At 46.4% G+C, this 17,614-nt stretch overlaps 1 protein-coding gene across 1 annotated transcript; it reads left to right on the top strand.

Moving 5' to 3' along the window:
- The first annotated feature begins 207 nt into the window (after positions 1–207).
- On the top strand, positions 208–17,121 carry fgg (fibrinogen gamma chain). The gene is made up of 9 exons (XM_038792043.1): positions 208–392; positions 488–529; positions 628–811; positions 926–1,010; positions 3,914–4,044; positions 4,926–5,059; positions 5,895–6,079; positions 12,923–13,200; positions 16,528–17,121. Exons 1-9 carry the CDS (start codon positions 321–323, stop codon positions 16,698–16,700), a joined length of 1,284 nt encoding a protein of 427 aa, XP_038647971.1. The 5' UTR covers positions 208–320; the 3' UTR covers positions 16,701–17,121.
- Positions 17,122–17,614: the final 493 nt, after the last annotated feature.

Below are 17,614 nucleotides of genomic sequence, written 5' to 3'. Positions count from 1 at the left end.
TGCATTAAAAATATGTACCATCCTGATTTAACTGCTGACTTGAATGGGCTAGTGTATTCCAATGATATTTTAAACAAAGTGGAAATCAAAAATAAGATAGTGGTTCATCTTTGATATGTACTTCCGTTCTTCGAATTATTTCCAACAAGAATGAGTCAGAGGTGATGACCTGATTTATTGTGCGTTCTGGGGTTACGTGCCTTTAGCAATCATCAGGAACTCTTATCTCAGCTCGGGGAGTCAATAAGATAAAGCTGCTCTAGAGAAGCCAGTTCATTCATCTGGCACAGTGAGTCGGAATCTCTGTTTTCCTTCATACGATGTCGGGAACAAAGGGGAAATTCTTACCCTCCCTGCAGGTTCTGCTACTTGCATTTTCATCTGTTAAAGCCGTAAGTGAATCTATGGGCGAGAGCATCAATGAACCACTTGGACAGGTTTGATTTGACTGCTGTGAACATCTGATAATATTTTCCTTTCATTGCAGGTTTCATTTGAAATGCCCTGCTGCATCTTAGACAATAGATTTGTAAGTAGCAATTCATTGCGCTGTCTGCCTTACAATCATGTGCTTTTCTAGCTGGAAATGTAATATTACACCATTTACTTTCTGTTGTGGCAACTTAGGGAGAATTCTGCCCAACAACATGCGGAGTCTCTCAGTATTTTGGAAGGCATCAAGCACAGGTTGACAGTCAACTTGGGGAAATTGAAAAAAGTTTGAATAGCATTGGAGATACCACAGTTGCAACAAATAAAAAGATGGTCGATGTCAAACATACCGAAGGTTACTTAAATGACCAACAGTCAGGTAATATCTGCACAGTAACCTAGCTAAAACAGCTAGCTTCTCATTTAAAATCAACCAGAATGACTCATCTGCCAGGATGCAAATGGCGTTTATCTGTATTTTTATGTTTTAAAGATCAACCCATTCAAACAATTAATGAAATGCAAAGAGAGGTTCTGGGATTTGAAAGAAGTACTGACAGCAGAGAAGTGGAAATAAAGTAGGTACAAAATTACATTGATCTGAAAATGAAGTGATCAGGGACAAGTGATCAATTACCCGTTGCTAAAAAAAAACCCCACGAAGAAAGCTGGAAGTGTGAACGAAAAACAGAATCTGCTGAGAATGCACCGTGTTTAGCGCTATCGCTCAGAAGAGAAGCTGGGTTATTTTCTCGGTGTTATGCTTAGGCCTCCCCCAAAGGTTCTGTCGATGTTGGAACAGGTTTCGAGATGCGAATATTGCTGAGGCTAACAGCACCCAATATTATGTACATGGAAATTGACCAGCAGCTTCCAGAGTCCTTGCACACGCAGTTAAATGTGAAAATTGTGAAGCGACTGTCTAAGATGCCTTGTTCCACCAAACATTTTGAGAATATGGTAGCTCGCCATTTGCCTTTGCTTCTAACGGTGTGTGTAGATCCTGACATCCTGTAATATGTGGACTGAGCCCACAGATAAAGTTAAGGATTGCCTAATCTAGTCTCGATGTGCTTTCAATGAAATGGCAAATCTTTGTTACTGCTAAATAACCTGTCTGGCAATGAAAAATAACACTGAAAAAAATGTAAACTTTTGTACTTTGTCTTTCTGCGTCCTTTTCGCTCTTGTTTAAGCCAATCTTTCTTTCCCTCTTTATGTTTTCCTCTCTGTAACTGGGTTGACATTGAGTTAAATATGCTTACTGACACTTCCTAGTTCAGACACTGCGCTGCTCATTAATGATTCAATTTGTTAAGGAGGTACATGTAGACCTAAGTGGCACTGGTAGCTGATATGGTGGTGCAAGGTGGATGGTGCAAGGTTCGTAGTGCCAAACTGGCTTTTTCTGCGTGCGATCGGGCTGGGGTTGCCCGGCATGGGTGTTGGGGGGGAGGGAGGGGGGGGGGGGGGTGCAGGGGCCCCTCCCATATTGCATTTGGGCTGGTGGGGGGAGGTTGGGGATCGTTTTGGGGGCCTCGGAGATCGGGATGCTACCATGGGGAGTTCCGGTGAGCGCTGCTCCCCACTGTACAAAACGGGGCTATGTGTGGCCTTGGCCGCATGCTCCCTGCTGAGCCCCTCATTCAACGTGAATCGCATTGCGAGCGCCGGGAAACATGCGAGTAAATGCGCTCGCTAGGGGACCTTGCTCCCTTTTGGGAGAATCACGCCCCCTATTGAAACAGGTCTCAGGTGACTTGTAGAAGGTGCTGTGCCATTTACACTGACAGCAACTCTCAACTTGGGAAAATATAGTGTGGAGCCTTTTGTTCACCACCGACAGCAAAATCCAGTCCATAATTGAGTTTTTACAGAATGATCCATACCCAGACCATACCCAGACCACTTCAAAAACTGAGGAACAATGCAGCATTGGCTTATTGCAGTCATGCTGTTGAACATACTTTGATCTATAAAGAAGGAAGCTGGATATTATGTATACTAATATACAACAAGCAAATGCTTCTTTACACTTTGTAAAATCATTTTCAGTTACCAGGTTATTCAGATAATGGACTTCAATTAAAAATGCTTATTTTAATAAATTAAACTGCACCCATTTACCATTCAGATTTTTCCAAAACTATTTTTAAAGATTTATTTTCAAAATTGAATATTCTAAAAAGAACTCTTCGATTGTGCTGGTTCATGGCAGATTTTACATTTGGTGATGTGCAAATGATCTTGAGCATAATCTACAGACAAAAAACACTTCAAAACTAAAATGGGACACAGGCTGTAATTGTCCAGCCCTCACACCAGCAGGATCTTCCGGCCTCACCAGTGTGAAGGGAAATTTCAATGGTTAGCCAGCCCCGCTGACTGAAAATGCCAGCCATGCTGTCAAAGCTGTTCATTTTTCACTCACCGAGCCGGTTCAGTAATAGTAAGGAGAACGACAAATTATACTGCATGAGAAGAGAGTGCTGATTTGTTGGCAAGTTAACTTAGATTGGTAGATGCGTTGCCATGGAGAATGCACCAGGGAACAGTCAACTGCCAAGCTTTTGTGCCGCCAAATAACTATTTTCAAAACTAGTGTCAGCTTGAGAGCAATTTGCACCCGCACCACCAATGGGGCCAAAACAAAACAAAAATTGGCCTCTCTATGCTTGGAAATTGCGATTCATTAATATCTGTGCACAAATTCAAATCCTAAACATGATCTCTCAGAACCAATTCTTAGTTTTACAATGGGAATGTGTTTCATATTGAGAACTAAAATTATTAGGATGATTAAGGCCTTCCCCTTATGACCTAGCCCTGTCTACATTCAGGAGTAGAGCCTGAGGCTGATTCTCTAATTGGGAAATCCTAGTGAGGTGCAATTCTTGCAATGAGTTAAATATTAAGTACTCAACGGGCTGCAATTTCCTAACCAGTGAACCTGGAATCCTGGAGCAATAACCTGCCTTTTCTTTTTAAAGGTGTTAATTGACTTGTGTTTATTAATCATCATCTGTTTTGATCTTGATTTAGAATCGCTACAGTGCAGAAGGAGGCCATTCAGTCCATCGTGTCTGCACTGACCCTAATAAGAGTACCCTACCTAGGCCTCGTCCCTACCTTCCCACACCCCGACCCGACCCTATCCCTGTAATCCAGTAAACCCACTGAACATTTGGACATTAAGGAGCAATTTATCATGGCCAATACATCTAACCTGCACATCTTTGGACCGTGGGAGGAAACTGGAGCACCCGGAGGAAACCCACGCAGACACGGGGGGGAAAGTGCAAACTCCACATAGAGTACCCTGAGGCCGGAATTGAACACGGGTCCCCTGGCGCTGTGCGGCAGCAGTGCTAACCACTGTACTACCGTGCCGCCCATCCGTTGAGATACTGCTGCTACTGTGGATAGTGTTGCCTTTCACCAGAAATGTTACCTCTACATGCCTTCTTTTATTTTTCAACAGTGAATTGGAGCTCATACTAAATCACAACAAAAAAGAAATCAGTGACTTAAAGGAAATGAGACAACAACTTCAGGGGTTATGCAGAAAGCCATGTCAAGATACTGTTCACATAAATGAAATTACAGGTCAAGGTTAGCATCCCCTGTTAAATGGTTATGTTTGTTGAGACTAATGATCACCTCAGAAATCATTCCTCTTCAGTCAGATAATTTAATGTTTTATTATTGTAACTCAAATCCTAACTTTCACCAACTCCTCTTCACTCTTCATCCATCTGTTCACCAGTTTACATTAGGTTTAGGTCCAGCTTGGCTTGAATTCAAAATTCCCATCTCCATGTTCAAATCCCTCCATGACCTTGTTCTGTTCCTATCTCTGCTTTTTGCGGCCCTGTAGCATTCTGAGAACTCCGCAACCCTCCAATTCTGGCCTCTTACACATTCTGAATTTCCTTTTCCCATTGTTGTTAGCTGTGTTTAACTCTGTAGGGGGGGGCGGGGGAGGGAGGTTGGTTAGCTCAGTTGGCTAATCAACTGGATCATAACGCAGAGTGGCACCAACAGCGTGGGTTCATATTCCTGTGCCGGCCAAGGTTATTCATGAAGATCACCACTTCTCAACCTTGCCCTCTGCCTGAGATGTGGTGGCCCTCAGGTCAAATCACCACCAGGCAACTCACTCTTAATGGGGACAACAGCCTATGGAACTATGGCAACATTTATTTCCTTTCCTCTGTGGAGGCCTTAGAATTCGCTCACTAAAGTCTCTAACTTCTATTTCAATTTCTTCTTTAAAAAGACTCCTCAATCTACCTCTTTGTGCTGATATGTGGCACGGTCTCAAGTCCTTTCTGAAGCACCTTGATTTACTATGGTAAAGACAAGTGGATGTTGTTTATTAAAGTTTTGTTAATGATTATTGCATAATTTTAAAAAGAGTTGTGCGGTAAGAAGTAACAGTAATTGTAGTTGGATAATAAGCAATCTCTGAACTGTAATCTGTTCCTATTCAGACTGTCAAAGTATTGCTGACAACGGTGCTACAAAAAGCGGCTTGTACTACGTCAAGCCATTGGGAGCTCGACGGCAATTCTTGGTGTATTGTGAGATAGAGTCAAATGGACGAGGCTGGACACTGCTCCAAAGGGTATGTTACATGATAATTATGCTATTGACAAGCAAATGTTGAGGGCGCGATTCTCCGCACTCACGACGGGGCGGAGAATAGCGGGCGGCGTAAATTTTTACGGACACGCTGGTCCGACGCCCTCCCGCTATTCTCTCTCCCCCCCCCCCCCCACGCCCGCCTCCCGACACGAATCGCTACCCGACGTTTTTTTACGGCGAGCAGCTATTCACCCCTGGCAGATGGGCCGATTTCCAAGGCCTTTACGACCGTTTTTACGAACGGCAAACACACCTGGTCTGACCGTTCGTAAAAACGGCCGTAAAGTCCCGATCTGGGGAACCATGGCACCGATTGGCACGGCAGTACCACGGGCGTGGGCCATGGGCCCACGATCGGTGGGCACCGATCGCGGGCAGCGGGTACTTACCCCGCGCACTCTTTCTCCCTTCGCCGCCCCGCTGTATCCATTCGCGGGGCGGCTGAGGGGCATACCGGCCCGCGCATGCGCGGGTTTCACGCATATGCGTGATGACGTCATCCGTGCATACGCGGGTTGGAGTCGTCCAATCCGCGCAAGTGCGGCTGACGTCATCTGACGCGTCAGCCGTCGCTAACTCTGGCTAGCGGGCTTAACGAAATTTGTTAAGCCCGCGATGCCGGAGTTCACGGCCGCGCGATACTAGCCCCGACCGGGGAGCTGAATCGGTTCCCGGTCGGGGGGGGGGCGGAGGCTGGCGTTAAACCCGCCCGTTTTTGACGCCAGCTTCCCGAGTCTTCGTGACTCGGGAGAATCGCGCCCTTAGTAAATGAGATCAATGGTGCCATCACGCAATGCCTCACTCATTTCTTTCAGCGACTCGATGGCAGCGTGGACTTCAACCGAAACTGGATTCCATACAAGGAAGGGTTTGGATATTTGTCACCTGGTGATACCACTGAGTTCTGGCTTGGTAATGAGAAAATGCATTTACTAACTACACGGTCTATGAAAAACAATTTAATCCAAATAGACCTGAAGGACTGGGAAGGCAACCATAGGTAATCATTGATTTATCCTAGTAAACAATAAAATATATGTGGTACCATTTATAAGAATTGAGAAAATAGCTTCCTAGACATTTGTGGTTGTAAAAATAACAGTTGTTTGCAATGCCAAATATTTGTATTTTTAGAACATCTTTTCATATTTATAGAAACTGCTATTTAATTTTATTTCATTGACTTTTGCTGAGGTTGTTGTCATTCTCATCTTCGCCCACCACCCCCCCTCACCCGGGGCAGGATCTTTCAGTTGCGCCGAACGCAACCCCCCAACATGGGAGCCTTGGCGGTTAGACGGGCGAGCCACACAAAGTGTCATAGACCTTGGCGGGACTGCCAGATCCCATCCAGTGGCCAATGATGAGCCGGCTTCACGGTCGGAAGATGCACCGCAGGGGCCAGGATTCTTTTCATTCTTAAAACCAAAGGGCAGTCAGTAGGTCTGTCAGGTCTTTTGCTGAAACCATGAGTTGGGATTTTCCAATCCCACAACAAAGTTGACAGACTTTTGGCTGCCGCCCAAATTTTCCTGCTCCTCCCATGGTGAAAAATCCCAGTCCAGGCTATTACTCCTGCTAACACCTCATGCAAGTGACATTAGGTCATCCCTGCTCTGGCTTTCTCTTCTTCCCTCTGGCAAGCACCTCACCGCCACTCAAAACTGATGGCAGTCCGGCCACATTAATAATTCAGGCCAATGCAAATTTTATCTTGCAGTCTTTTTTATTCTTTCACAGAATGTGGGCATCGCTGGCTCGGCCAGCATTTATTTTCCAGCCCTAAATGCCCTTGAGAAGGTGGTGGTGAGCTGCCTTCTTGAACTGCTGCAGTCCATGTGGTGTAGAGCATAGAACATACTGTGCAGAAGGAGGCCATTCAGCCCATAGAGTCTTCACCGCCCCACTTAAACCCTCACTTCCACCCTATACCCATAACCCAATAACCCCTCCTAACCTTTTTGGTCACTAAGGGCAATTTAGCATGGCCAATCCACCTAACATGCACATCTTTGGACTGTGGGAGGAAACCGGAGCACCTGGAGGAAACCCACGCAGACACGGGGAGAACGTGCAGACTCCGCACAGACAGTGACCCAGCGGGGAATCAAATCTGGGACCCTGGCCCTGTGAAGCCACAGTGCTATCCACTTGTGCTACCGTGCAGCCCACAGTAGGTACACCCACAGTGCTATTAGGGAGGGAATTCCAGGATTTTAACCCAGTGACAGTGAAGGAACGATGAGAAGTTTGAGTGTTGTTTGGAAGGGAACTTGTAAGTGTAACGAGAAGGGTTTCCTTTGCTCCACAACAGGCTGGTATGGGCGGGTCACAGATAACTGTGGGTGTCTCTCTCCTGCAAGTGTTAAAACCACAACCCGGAAGTGTCGCACTGGGACAGCTTCACAAGAGAGAGGGGGCAAGTCTCACTGTTTACACCTAACCAGTGAGGTTGTCCTTATGCCACACCAGTTACCTTGACTGCCACCTACACCTGTGTGAGTCTCTCTCCTGTGATGGTGAAATGTCACCCGGAAGTGCCCCACTAGTGCAACTTCACAAGAGAGAGAGAGAAAGAGGGACCACTGTCTCTTCCTAACTAGCGTGTTTGAAGCGCTCAGATTCCCTTTTCTGGTTCTTGGCTACAGGATTATGTCCTCACAATTAATGTAACTTGACCAGAGCGGACAGTGAAAGGAAAGTGACACCACAATAATGGTAGTTTTAAAATAATTGAGTTTTCAAGAGAAATTAAGTCTTCTGCAACTCAGATTAACCCACAGACACAAACACCGATTATGAAATTATATGTGTAAAACAAGAGACTAAAGGCACATCGAAAATTCTTAGAGTTTACACAGATTTACTTTAGCGCCCGCAAACACAGATACACAGATATATTCACTCATCCACCCCAAACCTTAACAATCTATACTAATTGGGAGTTTTCTGTGAGCTGGAGGAATATACTCACCGCTCCAGGGACAGGATAGTTAAAAAAACGTTAGCACAGATTTCTTTAGATCTTCTTCCAAGCTGGCCGGTCCTTGCGGCTATTGTTCTTCCAGTTCTCATGGTCTGTCTTCAGCAAGGCGAAGCGTGTGTCAGGCAGGAGAGTAGAGTCCAAAAACAGTTCCTCAGACTTGTCATTTTAAGGGCAAAACCCTGAATGTGTCAAACACTGACCCTCGCACAGGTGAGTTCCAGGACAAAGGAAGCCTTTCTGATTGTTGACAGGATGGAAGTGTTTAAGTTCCTAACCAAAAGATGTCATATTGTAATTTGATTTCAATCAGTGCCCTTACAAAAGCTTACAATGTCTCTGGTTTCTGCTGGTCTCTTGACAATGGTCGCTCGAGACAACTTTAATTGTTATTCCGTTAAGGTATTGTGGTTCTGTCTGGCCAGGGCAACAAGTGATTTGCATTTCAACTGCCCCTCTTTGAATGAGATTGGGCCGTTTCATGACTCATGCCTGCTTGTCTTGAAAAATGCATATTCAGTCGCTTGCCTGCAGACATGGTTTGTACAGCAATCTGTCCTTTAAAAATGGAATGTCCTTTTCCAACGTGTCCAGTTCATTTTTGGTCCTTTGATGAGTTTGCTACAACTTACACAAGTGGCAGTGTTCCCCTGTATCTGCTGCTGTTGTCCATCTAGGTGGTAAAGGTTATGGGTTTGGAAAGTACTGTCGAAGGACCCTTGGTGAGTTGCTGCAGTGCATCGTGTAGATGGTACACACTGCTGCCACTGTGTATCAGTGATGAAGGGAGTGAATGTTCAAGATGGTAGATGGGGTGCCCATCAAGCAGATTGCTTTGTTCTGGATGGGATTGAGTTTCTTGAGCATTATTGGAATGGCTAGTGGGGAGTATTCCATCACACTCCTGTCTTTTTTAAAAAAATACTTTTATTCTCCTCCTTTTTCACATTTTCTCCCAAATTTGCACCCATCAACAATAAACAATAATCAATAACAAATATAATGTCAATCCCCATACCAATAACAATGATCCCATCCTCCCACCAAACCCCCAAACATTAGCCCGCATGTTCACATAAACAAATGACAAAAAGGAATCAGGAATCACCCATAGTCACCATTAACACACACAGGCCCCTCCCCCCAACTCTCCCAACCCCCCCCCCCAACTAATGTTCGACTTTATCCAGTTCTTGAAAGTGCACAATGTATTGTAGAACCCCTCCATCCTTCCCCTCAGTTCAAACTTAACCTTCTCAAGAGTCAAGAATTCCAACAGGCCCCCCCGCCACGCCAGGGCACAGGCTGGACAGGCTGCTCTCCATCCCATCAGGAACCGCCTTCAGGCGTTCAACGAGGCGAAGGCTACAACATCTGCTTCCAGATAACTGTGGGTGTCTCTCTCCTGCAGGTGTTAAAACCACAACCCATTTCCAACCCAGGCTGGTCCGACACCCTGAATATGGCTCCCAAGGGTCAGGTCCAGTTTCACGCGCACCACTTTAGAGATTACCCTAAAAACCTCCTTCCAGAAATCCTCCAGCTTTGGACAGGACCAAAACATATGAATGTGATTAGCGACCCCCCCCCCCCCCCCCCCCCCCCCCCCCACAACATTCACACACATCTTCTACCCCTTCAAAGAATCGGCTCATCCTCGCCCTTGTGAGGCGTTCTCTGTATATCACCTTCAGCTGTATCAGCCCCAACCTCGCACACAAGGTGGAGTCATTCATTCTCCGGTGCACCTCACATCAGAACCCCTCCCCCATACCCTCTCCCAACTCTTCCTCCCACATTGCTTTGATCCCTTCCACTGGTGCCTTCTCCTCTTCCAAAATAGCTTCGTAAAGCGCCAACACTACCCCCTTCTCCAGTCCCACTGTCGTCAGCACCTCCTCCAGCAATGTGGAGGCTGGCACCTCCGGGAAGTTCTTATCTCCTTTCTGGCAAAATCTTGAATCTGCATGTATCTAAATATTTCCCCCTGCTCCAGCCCATACTTTGCTTCTAGCTCCTTCAATCCTGCAAACCAACCCCTAAGAAACCAATCTTTTAGCGTCTTAATCCCCTTCTCCTTCGATTTCCGAAAATTTCCATCCCACTTCCCGGGCTCAAATCTGTGGTTCCCCGAATTGGCATTTCCCTTGACCCTGCCCTCAACCCGAAGAATTGGCGAAACTGCCTCCAAATTCTCAATGAAGCTATTATTACCAGACTCCCTGAGTATTTCCCCAGGGCCATCGGGAGCGGCGCTGTTGCTAGTGCTTTCAATCCCGACTCCCTGCACAAACTCTCCTCCATTCTGACCCACTGGGAATCAACCCCTCTGACCCAGCTCCGCACCTTCTCCACATTCACCGGCCAGGAGTAGTACATCAGATTTAGAAGACCCAATCGCCCTGCCTGCCTTCCCCTCTGTAGCAGCACCTTTCTAACTCTGGCCACCTTCCCTCCCATATGAACGAGGTAATAATCTCTCTGAAAAATGCCTTTGGCAGAAAAATCGGCAGGCATAGGAAAATAAACAGAATTGCGGCAATATGTTCATTTTTATCTTATAAATTTAGCGTACCCAATTAATTTTATTTCCAATTAAGGGCCAATTTAGCATGGCCAATCCACCTACTCTGCACATCTTTTGGGTTGTGGGGGCGAAACCCATGCAAACATGGGAAGAATGTGCAAATCCACATTCCAGAGCAATCCAGAGCCGGAATCGAACCTGGGACCTCGGAGCCATGAGGCAGCAGTGCTTTCTACTGCACCACCGTGCTGCCCTGCAACACGTTCATTTTAACCGCCTGTACCTGATCCGCCAGTGACAGAGGGAGACCATCCCACCTTGCCAGATCAGCTTTCACTCTCTCAACCAAACTAGAAATACTGTACCTGCGGAGCCCCCCCACCTTCCCCACTCCCGGCCAACCTGCACCCCCAGGTTTCTAAAGTGAATCCCTGCCCTACGGAATGGCAGCCCCCCCACCCCTGCCGAGACACCACAAAATACTCACTCTTGTCCAGATTTAATTTGTACCCCGAGAAAGACCCAAACACCCGAAGCAGTTCCAATATTCCCCCTATTGATATACTCGGTTCCGACACGCATACAAGGACACCCTATGCTCTATCCCGCCACGTTCCCCCCCCCGCGTCCCGTACCCCCCCCCCCCCCCCCCCCCCCCCCCCCCCGGGCACTATCCCTTTCCATACCCCCGAACTTCTTAATGCGATGGCCAACAGCTGAATCGCGAGTGCAAACAGCAGGGGGGACATAGGACATCCCTGCCTAGTCCCACGGTGGAGAGAAAAGTATCTTGAGCTGATGTTGTTTATTGAGGGGTTATTGGGTTACGGGGATAGGGTGGAAGTGAGGGCTTAAGTGAGGGCTTAAGTGGGGCAGTGCAGATTTGATGGGCTGAATGGCCTCCTTCTGCACTGTATGTTCTATGTACCATGTTGGATGTACTATCCCCACCCCCAACACTAGGCAGAGTCCACATGCAGCCCACACAGGTTTGCTTGTCATGCTCCCCGAGTGACGATATTCCAGCCAGCAGTTGGATACACAGCAGACAGGGCAGAATGAGGTCCTTACATGGTCATTAATTGCCCACTTAATGGCCTCAACCGAAGGCTGGCATTGGGAAGTCCAACCACAGACCTTCCTGACGGAAATGTAATTTTGGCAGAGGCAGGAAGATGGTGGAGTGTTTGCACATCACCGTCCTGCCTGGTTACATGCCCTCCTTGCTTCCAAATATGTCACCAGAAATGGCACAGCATTGCCTCCACAATCACCTCCTCTTAATTCAAAGGCACTTATTTATCTAATAATATGATTATTTTTGAACACTGAGGGTTTGATGTGACAAAAAAAAAAGTCAGTTCTGGGGGGGATTGGGGGGGGGGGGGTCGTTCCTGGCACTTGTAGCGCTGGGAATGATCCTGCTTTCTCACAGCAATCTGGTTTTTTTAGTGCCCCGGTGGGAAACCCCTTTCGGCAGCACTCGTCATAATTTCCTGCACTGAGGAGCTCCAATGAACGGATCATCCCCCCCCCCCCCCCCCCCCCCCCCCCCAATACTGCGACTCACCTATAAGGGGGTCATCGAGCCCCCCCTGCACCCGACCTCACACAGGCAGGGCACTCTCAGGCCCAATCCTGGCATGTGATCAGAATGTCAGTCTAGCACCTTGGCAGTGCCCCAGCCAGCCTGACAATGCCACATGGGCACCCTGACTGTGTCTGTTGGCATCTGGGTGGCATTGCTAAGGTGCCAGGCTGGCAGTGCCAAGGTGCCTGGGTGGAACCACCTGACCACCCGGGGGCCTCCGACTGCCCCCAGCTACCATTGTTCCTGATCCCTATTTGTGATGACCATTACTGAAGAGTGCCGGGCTGGGGTCTCCTCAGTGAGGCCGGTAGATGCCGGGTGGCCATGATATCCATGGTTAAGTGGGTTCTTAAACTCACTTAGCTGAGCGAGACCGGGTCCTGCCCACTGTAGGTGGGACCCAGATCGCGATGCCGTGTGAGTGAAACGGCCGTCGGGAATCCCAGAGGTGGCCTCTCCCGCGATCTATGGGCCATGTCACACCCCAGTTCGGGCAGGACGCGGCCAACAGCTCGCTCTCCGAATTCCCTTTTGCTGGAAAATTCATTTTTCTAAAACACAAAAATAATTGGATCATCAGGAGTAGATTGTTTCAACTTCACATTCACTTTTCAAATGATATACTAAAACTTTTTTTTTGAAGACACACTTGACCTTTTAGTTCATCGCTGCACCAAACACAAACAGATATTTGATCATTTTTGTATCGAGTCAATGTTTAATAATGTTTCTTTCCCTTCAGATATGCTCAATATGTGAATTTTCAAGTGTCAAGTGAGGTGGACAAATATCGCTTGAGTTACGGAATGTACTTAAATGGAGATGCTGGAGACTCCTTGGGCGGCTTTGACTTTGGAGACCATCCCAGTGATAAACTCTATACTTCACAAAACTATGCCCAGTTTAGCACACCAGACTCTGATAATGATAAATACGAAGAAAACTGTGCTGCACAAGATCAAGTTGGCTGGTGGATGAACAGATGCTACGCAGCAAATCTCAATGGCAAATATCACAAAGGTAAATCTTGTCACCAATAAGAGTCTTGTAAATGATGTTCGTAGACACGTCTCAAGAAACTGAGCGAACAACAATTCACTGTAAAGGAAATGTTACCACGGCCAGGTTTCCAGAAATACACGCAGCTATATGATAAAATGCAAAAGCAAATTCTGCAGATGCTGGAAATCTGAAATGAAGGCTGGAGGTGCTGGGTGTATTCATCAGGCTGGGCAGTATCTGTGAAAAGAAAAACAGAATTAATTGGATCATTGATTGTTCGCTGAAGATACAAAATGTTGTACCATTGCCACTGTTCTGGCAAGAAACTGCAGTGGCTTAATAATATATTGTCCCAGATTTTCCCTTCAGATGGTTATTCCCCAGAAATACCACGGAAGATAGTTTGGGAAGTTTCAATTTCCAATGAGTAATTCCCCTGCATCTGGAACCCTCTGAAACTCCGATTTAAAGTCAGAGGCTTAGGATAGTTCTGACTTACTACGCAGAATAGTTACCCAGGAAACTTTAGATCAGTTCTGACACATGGGTGAAGCCATTTAGCAGCTTTTGATGTGGTGAGGAGTTGTCAATTATAATAATAACAATCGCTTATTGTCACAAGTAAGCTTCAATGAAGTTATTGTGTAAAGCCCCTAGTCGCCACTTCCGGCGCCAGTTCGGGGAGGCTGGAACGGGAATTGAACCCACGCGGCTGGTCGTGTTCTGCATCACAAGCCAGCTGTTTAGCCCACTGTGCTAAACCAGCCCCCAAAAAATGAAGTTACTGTGAAAAGCCCCTAGTCGCCACATTCCGGCGCCTATTCGGGGAGGCTGGTACGGGAATTGAAACCGCGCTGCTGGCATTGTTCTGCTTTACAAGCCAGCTGTTTAATCCACTAATTATAGCAAGAATGTACATAAACATTGTGGTTAGCAGTAAAGCAGGGTAGTGGTGATGCATTCAAGCGTGAAGGAAAAGATAAATAAACAATCTACCAAGCACCAGTGTCTGGGGGTAGGGCGGCGGTGTGGAAAATACTGCCCTTGATGTGGGACTTACTCAAAACCGTTATGTCTTGTTTCTATCATTATCTCTTCCTCTTGCAATCAGATGGGTTTTATGTAGAAGATTATATTTCTGCAGATGCTGCCTGATCTGCTGAGCCTTTCCACCACTTCTTGTTCTTTTTTCAGAATTCCAACATCCACAGGATTTTACTTTCACATTAAAGCTAGTTGTACTGAATGCTTGAGCACTGTTCTGGTTCGCAGATAGGCCATTAGATGAATGTCCTCATGATACTCCAGCATGACCTCCGAGAAGGAAATATCAGCAGGAAGACATATTCCATCATATGTGTCTTGGAAAGTTAATGGCAACATGAGAATGGCAGCTGTGGGGAAGCGTAAAGCACAACTATTGGCACAAGTACACAAATAGGCACACGTCTGCGGCTTGGTGTTGTGGCTAGCATGGGGGTTCAGGGCACGGGAGTCGTTTGGTCAAGACTGGGCAGAGTGGCGATTCAAGAGTGTGGTGGGGTGAGGCGATCCTGCAGTAGGCTGAAGCTTGTGTGTGGACACAGGCCAAACACCCTCACAGAAATTGAAATAAACAGTTTCCTTGGTTATTTTCTCGACAGCTTTCAGTGCTGATGGGATGGCTCCACACCCGAGTACATTGTGCAAGTAATGCCAGTTTATAACTGGAAATTACAATCAGGGTCTTCATCTGTATTTTGCACATTTAAGCAGCATCCTGCTGAAAGGAGATGGACGAGCTACTCAGCTCGTTCAAGGTCCATCTGAAATTGGCATTGGAGGTCAATGGGTCAACGAAAGAGCTGCGCCAAATTTTCAAATACCAGCTGTGTTTTTGAAATGCAAAACAGAGCGCGAGATGGCTGTTGAAAATCATCCCCAGCAATTCAGGGAGTCTCACAGGGAGGATGTGAAATGGATGTAATAATAATAATCTTTAAAGTCACAAGTAGGCTTACGTTCACACTGCAATGGAGTTACTGTGAAAAGCCCCTGGTCGCCACACTCCGGCGCCTGTTCGGGTACACAGAGGGAAAATTCAGAATGTCCAGATTACCTAACAGCACATCTTCCGGTGCTTGTGGGAGGAAACCGGAGCACCCAGAGGAAACCCACGCTGACACGGGGAAAACGTGCAGACTCCGCACGGTCAGTGACTCAAGCCGAGAATCAAACCTGGGACCCTGGAGCTGTGAAGCAGCAGTGCTAACCGCTGTGCTATCGTGCCACGCCTGTGAAAGGATGTGAAAAATATTAGGATTTATTTCACTACTTTAACTTCCTACTTTAAGTTACCCTAATTTCCTACTTCTGAAATTGTTCAAAATGGGAACTTTTCACATTCAGTTCCTCACCTGGCCAAGTTAACTGACCTCAGCTGTGGCAGATACGCATGCCAGAACTGGGTTTGGAAGGAGAATAACCAGGCCACATTTCCACCACTGATGGTTATCTAGTGGATCATGTCTTTATGAGGCCAGTAGGTGAAGGGATGGTTGGGCTCAACTGTGATTCAACCTCTCTCTACGCCACTCCCATATCCCATTGAAAGTACTGCCAATGTTCACAGTATGGCTCAGACCTGAAGAATGAGTACTCAAATAAGATGCTCAAGTATCCAAGTGTGAGTTATTTGTCCGAGTGAGTATGATACTCACCTCATAATTACACAATACTAATTAGAATTTACAGCACAGAAATACACCATTTCGCTCAATGGATCTGTGCTGGAGTTTATGTTCCATGGTTTGTCCCACCTGCTTCACTGAACTCTGTCAGCATCTTCGTATGTTCCTTTCTCCTTCATTTACTTATCCAGCTTCCATTGAAATATACCTGTAATGCTCACAGACTTCTTTGGAAACACAAAAGATATTTATTTATAAGAAACACTGTTCAGAGGCCAGCAGTCTCACAGCTGCCCCAGTGCTTAAATGTCTTCTATATGTCTTCTGCTTAAGAGAGGACTCCAGTCCCTTGGGGTGATTACACATTCTCAGTCCCAACTGGTCCCCCAACCCAGATGACCTTCATCTGCTGTGTTGCCCTTCAAGGGACAAGCACGACAATGCCTATGCTAGTTGACTTCAGGTGGTGGTTTTACTCTCTGAGTAAAGAAGTTCCTCCTGAATTCCTTTTGGATTGATTAATGACTGTTCATATAAATGATGTGCACTTTCAGAGGTGAAATTGGAAAAGGCACACAAACAAGACTTTGTGCTCTTTACTGAGGCAGATGCTTTCCTGGTGTTCCCAAAGCCATGATTCAGAATGATTCTTGAAATCTGTTTGCCTTTGTTTCAGGTGGAGAATACACATCAAGAGACACTACAAGTGGATTTAATGATGGTATTATCTGGGCAACATGGAAAAATCGCTGGTACTCCCTTAAAGAGGTTTCAATGAAAATCATACCATTTGATAGATACAACGCAATAGCAGCAGGGCAGTTTCAAGTAAATAGAGGCGATGCATAGCTTCAAATAAAATCATCAGTGATGACACACTGCTATGATGTCGTCATAGCAGTGACACCATTTGGCTTCCAGTTTATTATGTTGCGAATGCTTTGAATTTGTATAATGCTCAAAGCAAAAGTGAATTTGCTCAATGCTGATATTAAACTGACTGAGACCCATGTAAATTCCTATCTTAACTCTTTTTGTTTGCCAACAAGTCTGTTGTTATATGTCTGCATGGCATGAATTATGGTACGAGTTATTTTAAATTCAGATGCCTAGCAGTGGCAACTTTTCCTTACAGGAGAGATTGCACACATGGGAAACACCAAGACCTGGAATCATTTCCATTTATCTTGACTATTTGTTTCACCTCCACTTCTGGCAGCTTTATACTTTCGTTGGGTATCTTGATCAATAAAGTTATGATTTTTCTCAACTACTTAGTTTTGCCATCTGCTTCAAAAGAAAAGCCCAATTTTAATTCAAGGCAAGAATCAGACAGGCAGGATAAAGAGACAATCTCTACTGATCTCAACATTAGGAAGCACTAGATCCCAGACCCACCTTCACCCTGAAGTATCCTTGCCGTGAGGCACCCCACCAGCGTGAGGCACAACCACTGTGAGGCACGACTATCGTGTGGCATCTCCACCATCAGGCACCTCTACAGTGAGGCAAATCTACCCTGAGGTACCCACTGTGAGGTGCTACCACCGTGAGGCTTCTCCACCATGAGGTATCTCCACCCTGAGGTATCTCCACCGTGAGACTCCTCCAACCTGAGGTATCTCCACCGTGAGGCTCCTCCACCCTGAGGTATCTCCACCGTGAGGCTCCTCCACCCTGAGGTATCTCCTCCGTGAAGCTCCTCCACCCAGAGATATCTCCTCCATGAAGCTCCTCCACCCAGAGGTATCTCCACCATGAGG

This window comes from Scyliorhinus canicula, chromosome 3, assembly GCF_902713615.1.
Source record: "Scyliorhinus canicula chromosome 3, sScyCan1.1, whole genome shotgun sequence".
In the NCBI taxonomy this organism is placed as follows: domain Eukaryota; kingdom Metazoa; phylum Chordata; class Chondrichthyes; order Carcharhiniformes; family Scyliorhinidae; genus Scyliorhinus; species Scyliorhinus canicula.
The sequence above is the reverse complement of the archived record's forward strand: the minus strand, read 5'-3'. Positions and strand labels throughout refer to the sequence as shown.

What these genes read in the sequence shown, in the direction of transcription:
- fgg (XM_038792043.1), top strand. Translation starts at nt 321, where the DNA reads ATGTCGGGAACAAAGGGGAAATTCTTACCCTCCCTGCAGGTTCTGCTA. An exon ending in CTTAAATGACCAACAGTCAG is followed by an intron (nt 812 to 925) that starts GTAATATCTGCA and finishes TATGTTTTAAAG; the next exon opens with ATCAACCCATTCAAACAATT. An exon ending in AGCAGAGAAGTGGAAATAAA is followed by an intron (nt 1,011 to 3,913) that starts GTAGGTACAAAA and finishes ATTTTTCAACAG; the next exon opens with TGAATTGGAGCTCATACTAA.